Here is a 14,587-nt window from a genome sequence, read left to right as displayed (position 1 = left end):
TGGTACCAGGTCTTATTTTCGAGGGTTGCCTTTCCACTCACCTCACAGCAATGGCACTGACAGCCCTGCCCAGCTGGCCCACTTATTCTGCAGCTGAAGGAGCAGCTTCATTCAGCCACTGAGAATGGAAGTCCAGCCTGCATTTCGCAGTAATTGAATTGAATGCATAGCTTGATTCTTGGCTGTAGAGGCCTTCTGGAAAGGCCTCTAAAATGCAGGCCGGGGGATGCCGCAGAAGAATGGGCTGCTGAGGAGAGGCAGATGTCAATCCATGGGATGTCCTGTAAATGGGTGCGGGGCGCATGGGGCCACTCCACCTCCCCGCCCCTGCCCTAGCTTGATTTTTAGGCATGTGCCTCGCCTCAAAACTAAATAAGGCTTATATTAGACCAGGGGTAGGCAACCTTGGCTCTTTTATGACTCGTGGACTTCAACTCCCAGAATTCCTGAGCCAGCCATGATATTGTGATTTATTGGTTGGACTTTGTTCCCCAAGGAGAATGGTGCAGTATCATCTTCGGAGCAATGCTGTGGAGAAGACATTCAAACAAGCTAGTGTGAATGCTCTGCATTATTTCCAGGTCAAAAGCTTACTCTTTCTTTTTCTGAAAAGATTCCAAATCTTCCAAAAAGCTGACACCTGCCAAAAAGCTCAGATATGTTTGTTTTCCGCTATGAAAATTTTACTGTCAGAGAACCTCTAGCACTCTGACATGCCTGAGAGATTAGAAAAATAAAGAAGAACCCCAGAATCTAAATCATAACGGAAAAAGTTATATTTAGATTGGGGATGATGTTTATATAACCCTGTAATCAGTTCTGGGAAGTCTGGGGGGGGATTAGGGGTGGGGCTGGGAGGGAGGGTAGAAATAGAAACAAAATACTTAGGATAAGAAAAAATATATATAAAATTTAAAAAAAAAATAACAAAAAAAGAAAAACCCATATGCAAGGGCTGGCCTCAACCTGAATTGAATTTGTTTCTAACTATAGTGCATTAGAGATTCTTACAGTATTTATGCTTAGTAATACTCCCATCATTGCTCCGTATAAGTTGGAACTGATATTTTTGCCTTAACTTGTTTCTGAAGAAAACTTTCCATTTTTAGAAATCAGTTAGTTCGACTTCTGGTTCCAGAGGTGACGTGTTCGGACACGTGGGGGGAAGCTTCTCCCTGCTGTCTGGTTTCCCTTCATCGGAAGACCCTGGAAAGGGTCAAAAGTCACCCTGGAGGGGCGACCACCGTTGGGGAGGACCCTCGCAAGATCGCGGAGGGGTGGCAGCCCTTCTGTTTGATCCGAGGCAGCTCCCTAGGACCGACGAAGAAAAGATTGGCCATTAACATGGCCGATCACTTAGTCGCACCAGCCGAAAGTTCCAATAACAGTTAAGCATATGAAGCAGGAGTGGAGGATTTGGGTGAGATCCTTTGTTACCTCTCTTTTTCCCTAATTACCCTAATTACCTTCCTGTGAAAGCCTTTTGAAATTCATTTCCCCGCTCTCAATTCAGCGGCTTTTGCATACGTGGGATTTTACAGCTTGGAAAGAAAACGAAAGAACTAGTAACTTCCAACAACTAAATAATTGAATCTTTGTTTTGTAGATACCTTGGGGGCCCAAAACTTTTTATTATACTTAGCATTTTTTAAAACTTCTTTAACTATTAACTTTGCAAAATATCAGCTTTTCTGTGTGTTTTAACTGAATAAGAGGCTATTCGGCATTTGGGAAAAGATTTTGTGGTCTGCTGGGGAATCTTGTGGCAAAATTTGGTAAAGCAACTGGATTTCTTTTTCAACTGTGCTTGTTGATCACTTTGATTTGTCCTTCATACTATCAAAAAAGATAAGACGTAGAAACAGCTGTGGTGACAATAATTCTTAGAAATTGTGGAGGTGGACAATAGCTGAATCTTACTAAACATAGCCTCCACTAAAGGACTATCTTTAATCACCATGGAAATGGATGAATCCTATCCACAACTTAATTACAAACTTATCATTGCCTAATCATTTCAGGAGTGAAAGCCAAAGACATTTTTACAAAACTACAAATTGAATCTCAGACTCAAACTGATCAACCTGTAACCCCAAAAATAACAGAAGATGAACAATTTAACATTAAAGAAGACTTCATACAACATACACAAGTGGCTGAGAACTTTGGTGTCCCACCACTGACTTTAATTACAGCACCTGTAACTCCAAAAGCAGAGAACTTAGACACTTTAGATAACCAAACAACAACAACACCGGATATGACTCTCTATTCTACCCAGATGAAATCGCAAGAAGAAGAGGACCAGACTACTGAACTGACTATAAATACCCTAAACCAAACATGGAGATTTGAATTATTAGGGCAACAACTTAACAATTACAAAGGGGCCAGTTCTTTTGAGAGACTGATAACTGGACGTTCTCCCTTGATTCAAACAACAGGTGTAGGAATGAAGGGAGATACATCCGAGGTTTTAGAGGCACTGGCATGGAAACCTACTTGGCACAAAAGAAAAGCCAGAGTTAGATTTAAAAATGGGATTTAGAAATCTACTTAATGGTTAAAGCAGCTTTTTAGAGATAATATTATTTATATTTAGCCCTTAGATTTATAATGGGAGTTAAAATTAACTGTTAGACTATAACTTTAATTGTTATATGGAAATAGATTTGTGATAATGAAAGACATTTTGTTATTAAAGAAGGAGTTATTAGAATGAGAATTAGAATATATTTGTCTATAAAGAAGGTAAATTTTGGGATAATATGTGTATTTTAGTTATGTTAATTATATTATAATGAAATGAGGGAAATCAAGATTATCCGAAGTTTAAACATTGGTTATAAAAGGCTAAATTGGAATATATAAATTGGAATTAAATAAAACCTCTAAACAGGACTTGGATATATATAAGTAAAATACTATTGTAAATGTACTGACTGATTGAGCCTAGTTAGAAACTTATCTACATGAATATGATATAATATTTGTGGGAAACAGTGAGGGAATGTTATTGATGTAACCTGAGATATATATGAATGTTTTAGTTATTGACTGATTTTCCTAGCACACGGGTCGGCAACCTGCGGCTCCGGTATCCACATGTGGCTCCGGAGCCTGCTCCGCCATTTGCAGAGACAGAGAGACAGAGAGGCACTTGCACTTGTACTTCCCTTCTCCCTCTCTCTCTCTCTCTCTCTCTCTCTCTCTCTCTCTCTCTCTCTCTCTCTCTCTCTCTCATGGGACTTGCCCCTCACAGGGCTCCTGATTGACCCTGTGCCCAGGTGCCCCGCCCCCTGGGAGAAGGGCAGCCGGGAAATCCCTTTCCCAGGCTGGCTCAGTCCGAGGCGCACGTGGCCAGGGAGCTGTGCGGGGAAGCCCCAGGATCCCCCCAGGGAGCGGCCCACCAAAGTGTCCGCTAGCATGGGAGGCTCTGGCGTCGCCGATGGACATAGCCAACTGGTTGGCGGGCGGTTGCACCAGTTCCGGCCTGAAGATGCTGGCGGTTCAGAAGATGGCCGGCTTGGCTGCCCAGGGAACAGCCCGGGAAATGATGCCATCGCTGGCCGCCACCCCAGCTGGGACTCCACACTGCCCAGGCTTGCCCTCTGCCCATGGGATGTAGCCACAGCGCCGCTGGGGGGGCTAGTGCCACGACAGGCCATTCCTGGACAGCGGCGATGGCAAGCGCTGCTCCGGGGTGCCCAGGCGGCGTAGCAGAGGCGGGGGCAGGCAGGACACGCAGCGTGTCGGGCAAAAGGCTCTCCAGGCTCTTGGCCTGCTGGCGGCGCAGCACCACCTGGGCAGCCATGACGCGCTGCCACTCTTGCCCTTCAGCCATGAGAGCACACCGTGGTTGTGGCAGCGCGTGCACTTGGGCGTCTGCTGCAGGGGCGCCCGGGTCGGCTGAGCCACCTAGCCGCCCACGTACAGGTACGGGGAGCCGTAGCTGTTCATGGCACCCTCTCACCGCAGCCGCTAGATCCGCCTCACTCGCGCCAGGGCCATGCTCGTCCAAACGCGGCAGCGCTTCCCTTGGCGCCGAACCAGGCGCTGAACTCGCCCTCGGCTCAAGTGCAAGTTGGCTGACAGCTCCCTTGCCCGCCTTCCCCACCTCTCAGGCCGGTCTGTGGTGCCCTGGGCGCCTTTCAGCACCTTCTGCTGCCTCCTGCCTCCCCTCCCCACCCCTTCGGCACTGGCTGCCCACTCGCCTCCCCCTCCCGGCTTGAGAGCGGAGGCCCTGACCGTCTTTTACGCTGGCCAGCCCAGCATTCACACGACGTGGGCCGGGGCTGGTGAGAGAGACGCACCTTCCTGGCCCGGCACAAACGCCTGCAGTCCAGGTGGGCATGGAGATTGGGAGGGGGAGAGGCCAGCTGGACGCTCTTGCGGGGTCCCACCTGGCCCTGGTACTGCCTGCGCTATGCTAGTCATCCCCAGTGCTGCCCAGCTGAGTGCCCGCAGGGTCCGGATCAGGCCAGGCGGAGGGGCTCAGACGGCATGGGGGGCGCAGAGGAGCTGCCCCCAAGTGCTAGGGCGGAGGAGGGGACCTCAGTCATTCGCCAGAGTCCCAGTATGTCTTGCTGGGCATGGACCTGATAGGTTTGTTCACCAGGGTCCTGGCTGGAAGAGGGGAGGTCCTGGGCCAGTCTCTCTCTCTCTCTCTCTCTCTCTCTCTCTCTCTCTCTCTCTCTCTCTCTCTCTCTGAGCGTGCATGCCCAGGGAGGGGAGAGCTTAATAGGGGCGGGGGGCGCTCAGCCACCATTCTGGCTACTGCGTCTGGACGCCGGGGCTGCTACCCTCTTCGTGGCAGCGGCATTGCCTTCCATGCTGATCCCATCGCAAGCTAGACACGCCCCCGCACGCTCATGGGAAGGATAGGAAAAGGGGTGGGCAGTGCCGGTGTTGGGGTGGGGGGAGGGCGTTGGGGAGGAAGAAGGGATCCATGGGGGTGGGGAGTGTGGGAGGAAGAGTCGGAATCCAAGATGCTCAAATCTGGGTGGGCTCCCAGCAAACACGCGCTGAAGAAGTGAGGGGAGAAGGAAGAGAGGAAGAGAAACAGCGGGTGGGGGGGAAGCGCCCCGTTTCTTCCTTCTTCTGGTGCAAACTCTGTGCTGAAGCCAGAATGTGGGGGGATGAGGAGGAGGAAGAGGAAGAGTGGTGATTGACAAACTCTGCCAGCCAATTTCTTTGGGGGAGGGGGCGCCGGATGGAGAGGAGGGCAGCTTCTCTTGGAGAGGGAGAAAGAGAGAGGAGAGAGACAGACCCTTTTGACATCTAAAATGAAGATAACACTGCATATATCTTTTTTTACCTTTAATATATATGTGTGTGTGTGTGTGTGTGTGTGTGTCCCCTTAATAGTATTAAAAACATGAATCCCGGGTATATACATAATGAGAAGTAAAATAAGGTGATCACCAGGATAAAATCATAAACACAAATGTTTAATCTACAAAACCAAGCTTTCGTTGGCCACACTACCGACATCGTCGGTTTATACACAGGCAAGGAAAGCAACAGGTCTGGCAAATAGAAGAACAGAGCTTGAAGCACACACGCTAGATAGCACAGCACGGAGGCAAACTAAGATGAATGAGGGGGTGGGGAGGGACGACTGGGAGCGGATGAACAGCGGATCTCCAGGCACCCACACACGCACAAAGAAAACAACAGCAATTGGAGAGGAGAGGACAAAAGGGTTTTGCGGCTCCCAGTGTTTTGTTTTCGGTGGGAAAAGGGTCCAAGTGGCTCTTTGAGTGTTTTGGGTTGCCTACCCCTGCCCTAGCACCACGCTGCTTCCTAAGTATTTGGATGTTAAAATTTGAAAAATTAATAAAACTTGTTTGAAAAAAAAAGAAATCAGTTAGTTCATACAATTAGTATGAACCCAAAATTAGACAAATCAAATCTAAAACTTTAATTCTAAATAGAATCATATTGTGATTGAAAAGGATTTTAATTCGGATTTTTTAAAATAATTTAAGTTACTAGGGAAAAAGCCTAAATACAAAATGTAGATTGGTGTATCAGATTTCTTAGCATTTATTCACTGAATCAGAGATGCTAAATTAAATATTCAAAAATTTGTAGTAGCTGAAAATGCTGTGGCATTTTAGGCAACATTTGTTTTTATTTATTTAATCACATTTGTATTGCCACCTATTTCACATAGTACCTCTGGGCAGTGTACATAGTAATAATCAAGAATGTATAAAAACATGAAAAAAAATAAAACAAAAAGCAAAATGGCAGGCAACTTTCAGAGTACATTTCATTAATTGTCATACCATTACATTACATCCATCTAACAGCTTCCCTCTACCGCATGATCCCCAAGCTAGTTGACTAACCCATGTTTTAAGGGCCTTCTAGAAGGCCATATGGGGGAGTGATGCTTCTCATGGTGGTAGCTGTGGCAGAAAATGTTTCTTCCTAGGTTCCACCCAATGATACTCCCTAGCTAGTTGGACCCACAAGATCTCTATTTCCGGGCATAATGGAATGGGTAAGTATAAGTGGGGAGAAGTTTTAAGTCATGCTTCTTATGTGTGATATCAAACATTTCTGGGCTTCACAACTCCTCTCTGTGATCTCCAGGACACATAGCAAGCCAGATCTTCAGATCCTTCTAGAAGTCATTCAAAGTCAGAGCCACCTGACCTTGGGAAAAATGATATTCCCTAGGCCTGATGTAGCAACAGATATTATAAGAATTAAATTTAAGACTTTACAAGATATAAAAGAAAGCAGAACAGTATATACCAAATCTGAAAATATATTGTCAGGTCATCTATTTGATCTGGAACACAGACTGGATTTTAGCACCACATAAGCTGCATTGCATGTTGGAAGAAGCAGAACTCGGGCGAGGCCTACATAAATATAAAAAGTTTTCTATAAAAATTATAGTATGGACTTATTTTTTCTATCCAATGTTAAATGTATATTTTCATGAAGAAATATTTTAAAATCAATGGAAAGAAAATCTATTGTCTACTAGATTTAATCATTAGCAGAACAAAAATGGAATCATTCAAAACTTTTTTCTTAGAATTTCAGCAGTGTAGATGTGGTTTTATTATCTCCAAATGAGCAGTAATCTAGAAGAAATTACAAAGACAAGGTGAAAACCTCAAATTCAGTTTGATTGAATTTCAAATACCGATAACCGATACTACAAAACATCTAGAGCAGACATGTCAAACTCGCAACGTCACGTGACATCGCGCAACGTATCAGGGTGGTTTTGCCATTGCCAGCAATGGGGTGGATGTGGCTTCTGGATGACGCGTCCAGCCCACGGGCCAGCAGTTTGACACCCCTGATCTAGAGTATATACATATATTGTTGCTGAAATACGATGTAGACTGAGCAAGTTAAAGGTCACATGATTAAATTTATATAGAACTTAAACAGTACAATTAATATGCAATAATGGAAGATATATTTTTCCAAAACAAATGATATAATTATTTACTCTGTGTGTGTGTGTGTGTGTGTGTGTGTGTGTGTGTGTATATGTATACACACACACATACATACACACACCTGATTTGATAGTCCTTTGAGTCCTTATCTATATAGTTCAAAAATTCTCATTGTTATCACCTTTCTGGGTGAAATGGTGCATTGTAGGGCAACAATTTTTGAACCAATGGGCTAATTTACAAAATGTGTCCAAAATTCAGATCCATGACTCCTGAGGGGAAGTAATGCTTCAGTGCTATTGGCTGTTGCTGTAAACAAGTTTTGTGGTAGTTTCCCTATCTTGCAATCCCCTTCACTAACTCTCTTACTCCCTTACCCAGCAGCAGCTTCTTATATGACTGCTGGGTAGGGTGGGGCAGGGCAGAAAGAAGGGAAGGAAGGAAGGTTTCTAATGCTCCCTGCCAGATACTTCCAAGGAAACAGCCGAAATCAGAAGTCGCTTCTGATCCCATTACTTTTTTGCCTGCCCTTGATTGCTGTGTTCCTTTTGTTTGGGTAAGAAAATACTGTACTTCTGATATGATAATCCAAGAGAATATGGATTGTCTAAGTAGGATATATTAATAGAAAATTGAAAACCTGTCAGAGTATTTCTCTGCCCCCTCTTATACCAAACAGGTGCGATTATTTTGAGTTTCTTATCCCCTTTGTCTTTCCCAGGAGTGTGCTGTTGTTTCTTTAATATTAATTGCATTCCTTCTTCAAGATTATCTCCATATTTTACACTATGATCATTAAAAATACAAATGATAAAATTTAGAAATAATACCAAGATAATTAAAAGCAAGAGAAATGGAAAAGATAATATTGTAGAAATTAGTCTTAATGAAGGATGTGAGGTTTTGACAGCTTACAATATACTGGATGAGTGGGAAACCAAATGTATTTCCTTAAAGAATGTATTCCATTACCTGTAGCTGATCAGGTTAGCACCTCTGACTTAAGATAGAGGAGCTGCTGGTGGGGGAGGGGGTGAAAGCATTAGGATCTGATCTAGTTAATTGGGTAGGTTCATAGCAGGAGAATCTTGTCTCTGAAATTGTCAGAATATAAACTATTTAGGAGTTTAAATTTTACAGAAAAATTTTGATTGACACCCCCCCCCCCCCAGTTAGCTAACTGTAGATGCAATGAATCAGAATTCTATCTGAACGTCCAGATAAAACATCCCTTGTACCCAAGGCAAAGACAGTGTATTCTCTATAGAAAAAGCCTGCATTTGGGCAAATTTTCAGCAGTCTCAGTTCTGCAAATATTACTAGTATGTACAGTTGTTACTTTTGCAATAATTCTTAAAGAGGTGCTAGTTTTAGTAGGCACAGACAACAATAAAAATGTAATCTCAGAGGAAAAAAGCAGCTGAAAATCTCAGGGTGTACATAAATGTAAAATAAAATTGTGATTCTGGCTTCTGTTTTTGGCCAGCAATCTCAACAGATTTAATAAAGAGTTCACTATAGAGAAATAGAAACAAAAATTGTGGACTTTAATTCTTTGGAATTTTTTTAATATCTAGTTTTTCAAATTTGTGAATATTAATAAACAGATTCAAAATCAAATAAAAATATTTGAGGCTAAAGAAATATGGCAAAATTAAAAAATTATAACTATTCTAAGCTATATTTGCCTTTTATAGAAATTTATTCGTGGCAGCATAGATACTTATAGTCATACTATGTTATTGTGATATTTATAAAATTTATTTTAATAACTGCTTAATGAGTTTGCTTTACATGAGATTTGCAAAATATGAGAACTGAATTGCTTTGAAATGTGATGCATCTTTATCTAACATTCAGTTAACTGTTGCTCTGTGGAGCAACAACTACGTTTGGGTGATTTGGCGTATCAGTAAGTAATCTCAAGATATTTAAAGTCTAGTAAAATATGTTGTTGTATTATGTGATAGATACTGAAAACTAGATTAGAATTCTTTGTCTTTTAAGACATAGTAAACTGATAATACTGAGCTAATACAAAGCTTATAATTAATAGATGAAGTAGGCTGAGAAACTATAGGTAGTAATTGTTAGTGAGCATTTTAACAGTAACTCAAGCAAAATTGTTTATGTCACAATGAGGGACAAATATATGATTCTTCTCTTGCAGGGTAATCACTTCGATCAGTATGAAGAAGGCCACTTGGAGATTGAGCAGGCATCATTAGACAAGCCTATAGAGTCGGTAAGACATATTTTTTTTATTTTCAAGCCCCTGACAAGGCCAGGTAGTACTCACATATTCTTTGTCTTAAATGCAGCTTGGTTAGTCACATTCTTATTAGAATATTAGTATATTTGCCTATCTTACATTAATGTTAAAATAAAATAGATCATTAAATGTTCTTTTGAAAAGTATTTAAATCACATTAATAAATCAAAAGCCTAACAGATAACAAAATAACTACTTTAATTTCCAGATTAATGAACACTGAGAAGTCTTATATATTTAGTTTGGCCTAGGGGAGGAGAATACAGAATAAAAACAGCAACATTAGCATAAATAAGTGGCAATCACAAAATAATATTACTGTCATAGTTTTTTATATTTTAAAAGATCTTCTGTTATGAATTTGCTAGAGAAAAGCTACAGAGAAGGAAAGATGAAATCGCTGCCTTGTGTGCTTCTCCACTTGTTCTTTCTTTTATGTATCTTTCATTTTTGAATTTTCTCCTCATATCATGTATTGCTTTCTTCTTCTGAAAAAGTTTCTAATGCATAAATATCTATTTGAAATTCAGCAGTTTAAAGAATTTGGATGAGGCTCTAAAAATAAAAACTAAGTAACTTCCCTCCTTCCAGTATTTTCAGAACTGGAATAAAGAATATCCCTTTAGTTTTTTGGATGTGCAATATCTTATAGCTTAGGAGTCCCCAAGCACCCTAACCTTGTCATCACCTGTTAGTCTCAGAACAGGTTTGCATTTGCCAACCTCCTGCTTACAGGTAGCACTTGCTTAACAATGCTAATTGGGACTGGAAACTTAAGTTAAACAACACGGTTTTAAATTTTTAAAAGTCACATGACCATGCCTGTTCTGGCAGTCCTGGTTGCTATCATTAAATGATGACATGTTACTGTGACATGTGACTTCCTGATGGCTTCCCATTTGAGAGCTGTATGCAACGAAATTTCATTTTAATGTATGCCAATTAGTGTACATTCAAAGTGACAATAAAGTTATTCTATTCTATTCTATTCCTATTGACTGCTTGTCAGAAGTTGACAAGAAAATCATGATCACATGACAGTGATGAGGACAAAGCTCCAATGGCTATAAATATGAGGATATAAATATAGTTATAACCACTACTTGTTCAGTACTGTCATAAGTTCAAACAATTGCTAAACAAATAATTGTTGAACAAGGGCCACCTTGATTACCTTCCTCTCCCTCATGCAAATTGTAATTGTCCTTGGAATTTTGTACTACGGGTAGACACATAGTTTGATCGGTTCTTAGCATAATCTGTAAGGGAATTCTATATTAAAGAACTAAGAAATAAGTAATAAAGGCAATTCCATGAGATCCTGGAATCTTAGGAGTCTTGGAATCAATGGAGCCCTAAGAATACTACTATTTTGCCTTGTTTCTTTTTTATTATTTCAAAAGTAGATTATCTAAAACTGTAGGGAAGAGAACAAGGCCACATGGACCTTTGTCTGAATCTAGTATGGGTAGTCCTCAGTTTACAACAGTTCATTTAGTGACATTGCAAAGTTACAATACTATTGAAAAAAAACGTTATGACCATTTTTCACACGACCGTTGCAGCATCCCCTTGGTCATATGTTCACATTTGACAACTGTTTCATAATTATGAGGATTGCAGTGTCCCAGGGTCATGTTCACAACCTTCTGACAAGTAAAATCAATGGGGAAGACAGGTTCATTTAACCGTGCTACTAACTTAACAACTGCAGTGATTCACTTAATAACTGTGGCAAGAAAGGTCATAAAATGGGGCACAATTCACTTAATAGCTGTCTCGCTTAGCAATAGATATTTTGGTCTCAACTGTGATCGTAAGTCGAGGACTACCGTACTTATATTGGAATGGCAGGGTAACTTAGCCATCATTATTAGCAGTGGTTGCCTTCCTCAACTTTTCTGATTAATTATTTTTCAAACCACAGTATTTATTTCTTACCTATATTAAGTCAATTCCTACCATTTCACAATGTAGTATCTTCTTTTGATCATTAATGCATATAGCCCTCAGCTGTGAAGTTAAGGCAGTTGAAAATTATTCTAAATTTCATTGCATTGATGAATGCTTAAAAATCTACAGTATTAAGAAGCCATATATTCTATATATTTTTAATCTGTGTATATATCTATATCCATACCTACACAGATTAAAATATATACACAGATTAAATATATATACCTGCTTTCCTGTTTAATAGATCGATGTTTGTGTGTGTATTTGTGTGCGTGTTGAGATGTTCACAGAAATTTACACAACTTGGGGTGTTCGACATTTTTTCTTTCACAGCAGTTGGTCCAAATTAGCTAAGCAGCCATGACCTGGTTTGTATTTGCACGGTCTGCATTTTTAATTTCTTTTCTAGGGTTTCCTTTCTTCCTTCCCCTTTCTCCGCCCCCCCCCCCCTTTCCCCTTTCTTATTTCTGTTCTTCTGTTCAACAAACACTGCATTCAGTATCTATTCATTGTGCTGGCATGATGCTAGAATTAGGCATGATAATCATTGGTGACACAAGAAATAATGCTGCAGAGAGGGTGGGAAGAATGGTGATGCAGCTGCATTTGATTCTGTTGAATAATTCAGTTTTGTTTGCATGCATAAGCACACACATCAATTGAAATGCAAAGCCAGTTTCCCTCTGTGCAAATGTCATGAAATAGTTAGTATTGGAGCAATATTGTATGGCATATTGGAAATGTTATTACAAGGTAAATGCCTCTGTGATCCATAATCATAATGCTCATAACATATATATATATATTGCTGACCATCCTAAAAGAAATGTAATTGGAAAGCCCCAGTGCTATTTCATTGCGGTGCATCAAGACACATTGTAACTTTCAAAGGATCATAAGTGCCCAAATATTTGATTCTGACCCACAGATCTGCATAATAAACTAAATCCATATTCTTAAAAACCAACTTTCCCAAAAGTCTAAAAACATGTTTTGAGTTTACATTCTTTCTCAGGAGTAAAGATTCTAGAATCTGTAAGTACTGCTAAAGTGCTCCATGCTATATCCTTTTCTTAACTTTCTGCAAATGATTAATTCTTGTTCTTTGTATTGTTTGGATCCAGAATAAGTTATTTAAATTTTGGAATTGGACAAATTTATTACAGATCCTATTTAAACTTCATTGATTTTAGTGGAAAATAAATACGAATTTATAGAACTCAGATTTAAGTCAACCTATTTTCAGTCATCATAATTTATCTCAAAAATAGGTTATTCAGAGTTGATGTAAAAAAAATTGAACTAGATTTTTGGAATTCAGTGGCTGTCTCTGATGTTTAGAAATTTAAAACTGGTGTGATCTCAACCAAAACTTCTCTTGATTATTAAAGTAGGTAACTGTTGTTATACCACTTCTTGAAAAAAATGACTTGTGATAAAGCACAAAGGTTGCTTTATTCTAATACAAATAAAACCCATTGTGGCTTATAAACAAAAGTTAGGATTTAATGGGTATGTGAATTCTGCCCTTTACAGAAATATTTCAGAAAATTTCAGAGAGGAATTAAGATAAATATATGAGGATAGAATTGAGATCTGAAAAGACCAAAAACTATTTAATCAACTGACTTTTAGGTATTAACAAAATAATTAAGATTGTTTAATCATTAACAGGAGAAAAATACTTTTACAGGTTCACCATAATTTAAATCCAATGTTTAGAAGAATGTCTTGTGACTTGCTATTTCAATGGTTGCCTTTATTTTTTCAGCTCTGACTGTTTTTGCAGGCGAATGTCAGAGCCAGCAGCCAGCTCATAGAGAGGGATGGTTCTTGCAGGAAGCTAGAGGAACCAACTGTGGGTTGGTTTTAAAGTGAATTACTTTTGTTTTTGTCAACTCTTTTGTTCCCTTTTTTGTCTAGTGATGAAAGTACTAAACATTGTGCTGCATTACATATTTATTTCATGTGCTTATATTTGGTGCAAAAGTTAAGATTTTATTTCACAAAGTATTTGTTCACTTTCAGGTAGTAATACAGTAATGTTTATTTGTGTTGTAAACATTTTCCTAGTAAATAAAATCCTTTTTTTCAGCTGGAACTAAAAAATGGTTTTACATAGCACTGGACAATAATAGGTAAAGTCTTCTAAAGTATAAGTGGGTTTAACTTGTTGAAAACTATTGGGATCAATTGGATCTGGCAGTAAAATCGAAGGGGGAGCACAGATAATTTTAGAAAATTCTCTGGGGAATGGCTTTGCTTGGGAACACAGTTAAATTTATATGTGGCTCTGCAGCATTATCGTTTGATGTGATCCTGATTTGTATTGCTACAGAACAGAACTGGATGGTAGCTGTAAAAAGATTGGTTTGGGAGTCTGCAGATCACTGCATTGATTAAGAATGATGCAGTTGAAATTAGTATTCATCATTTGGTAATGAAAATAGGAAAAGGAACTTACTTTCCACTACTGTGCTATACACACAGGTAAGCTTATGTTTTAGGTCCATTTCCTTTGTGATACTATTATGAGAGAATATATTGCTTAATATTGAGAAAGGAAATTAGGTTGGTAACTAGGTAACTGAATCCGCAGGTTTGAAGAGATTTCAGATTATCAGTCCTTTAACCAAAAAACTAGTTATTTTAAGAATGGGATGAATCCCTCCAAGTTGGAACATTCTTTAAGCACCTGGTTTTATAGAAGTCAGCTTATCTTCATATTTTTTCTTATTTTTGGTAACCTATCTTATTTTGTAGTGTTAATTGTGAGAGGATTAAATCTAGGGCTACTATTCTGCTGATAGATCTAATAATATTCCACCCATATGGACACAAATTTACCATCTACCCCTATGAACAGCAAATCTGTTCCTCATTTCCCAGAACTGAAGGTTTAAGAGAACTTTAGTAGCTGTGTGAG

General features: G+C 39.9%; 1 protein-coding gene across 1 annotated transcript in view; it reads left to right on the top strand.

Annotated features, from left to right (window-relative positions):
* GPATCH8 (G-patch domain containing 8) overlaps positions 1-14,587 on the top strand; it is a 127,742-nt gene that overhangs the window by 42,683 nt on the left and 70,472 nt on the right. Inside the window, exon 2 of the mRNA XM_015831461.1 lies at positions 9,604-9,678. Within this exon, the coding sequence (XP_015686947.1) occupies positions 9,604-9,678 (75 nt within the window). The remainder of the gene's footprint in view (positions 1-9,603; positions 9,679-14,587) is intronic.

Source organism: Protobothrops mucrosquamatus, unplaced genomic scaffold (genome assembly GCF_001527695.2).
Source record: "Protobothrops mucrosquamatus isolate PMUCROS unplaced genomic scaffold, P.Mucros_1.0 scaffold_257, whole genome shotgun sequence".
Lineage (NCBI taxonomy): Eukaryota > Metazoa > Chordata > Lepidosauria > Squamata > Viperidae > Protobothrops > Protobothrops mucrosquamatus.
This window is presented reverse-complemented; position numbering and strand designations above follow the sequence as displayed.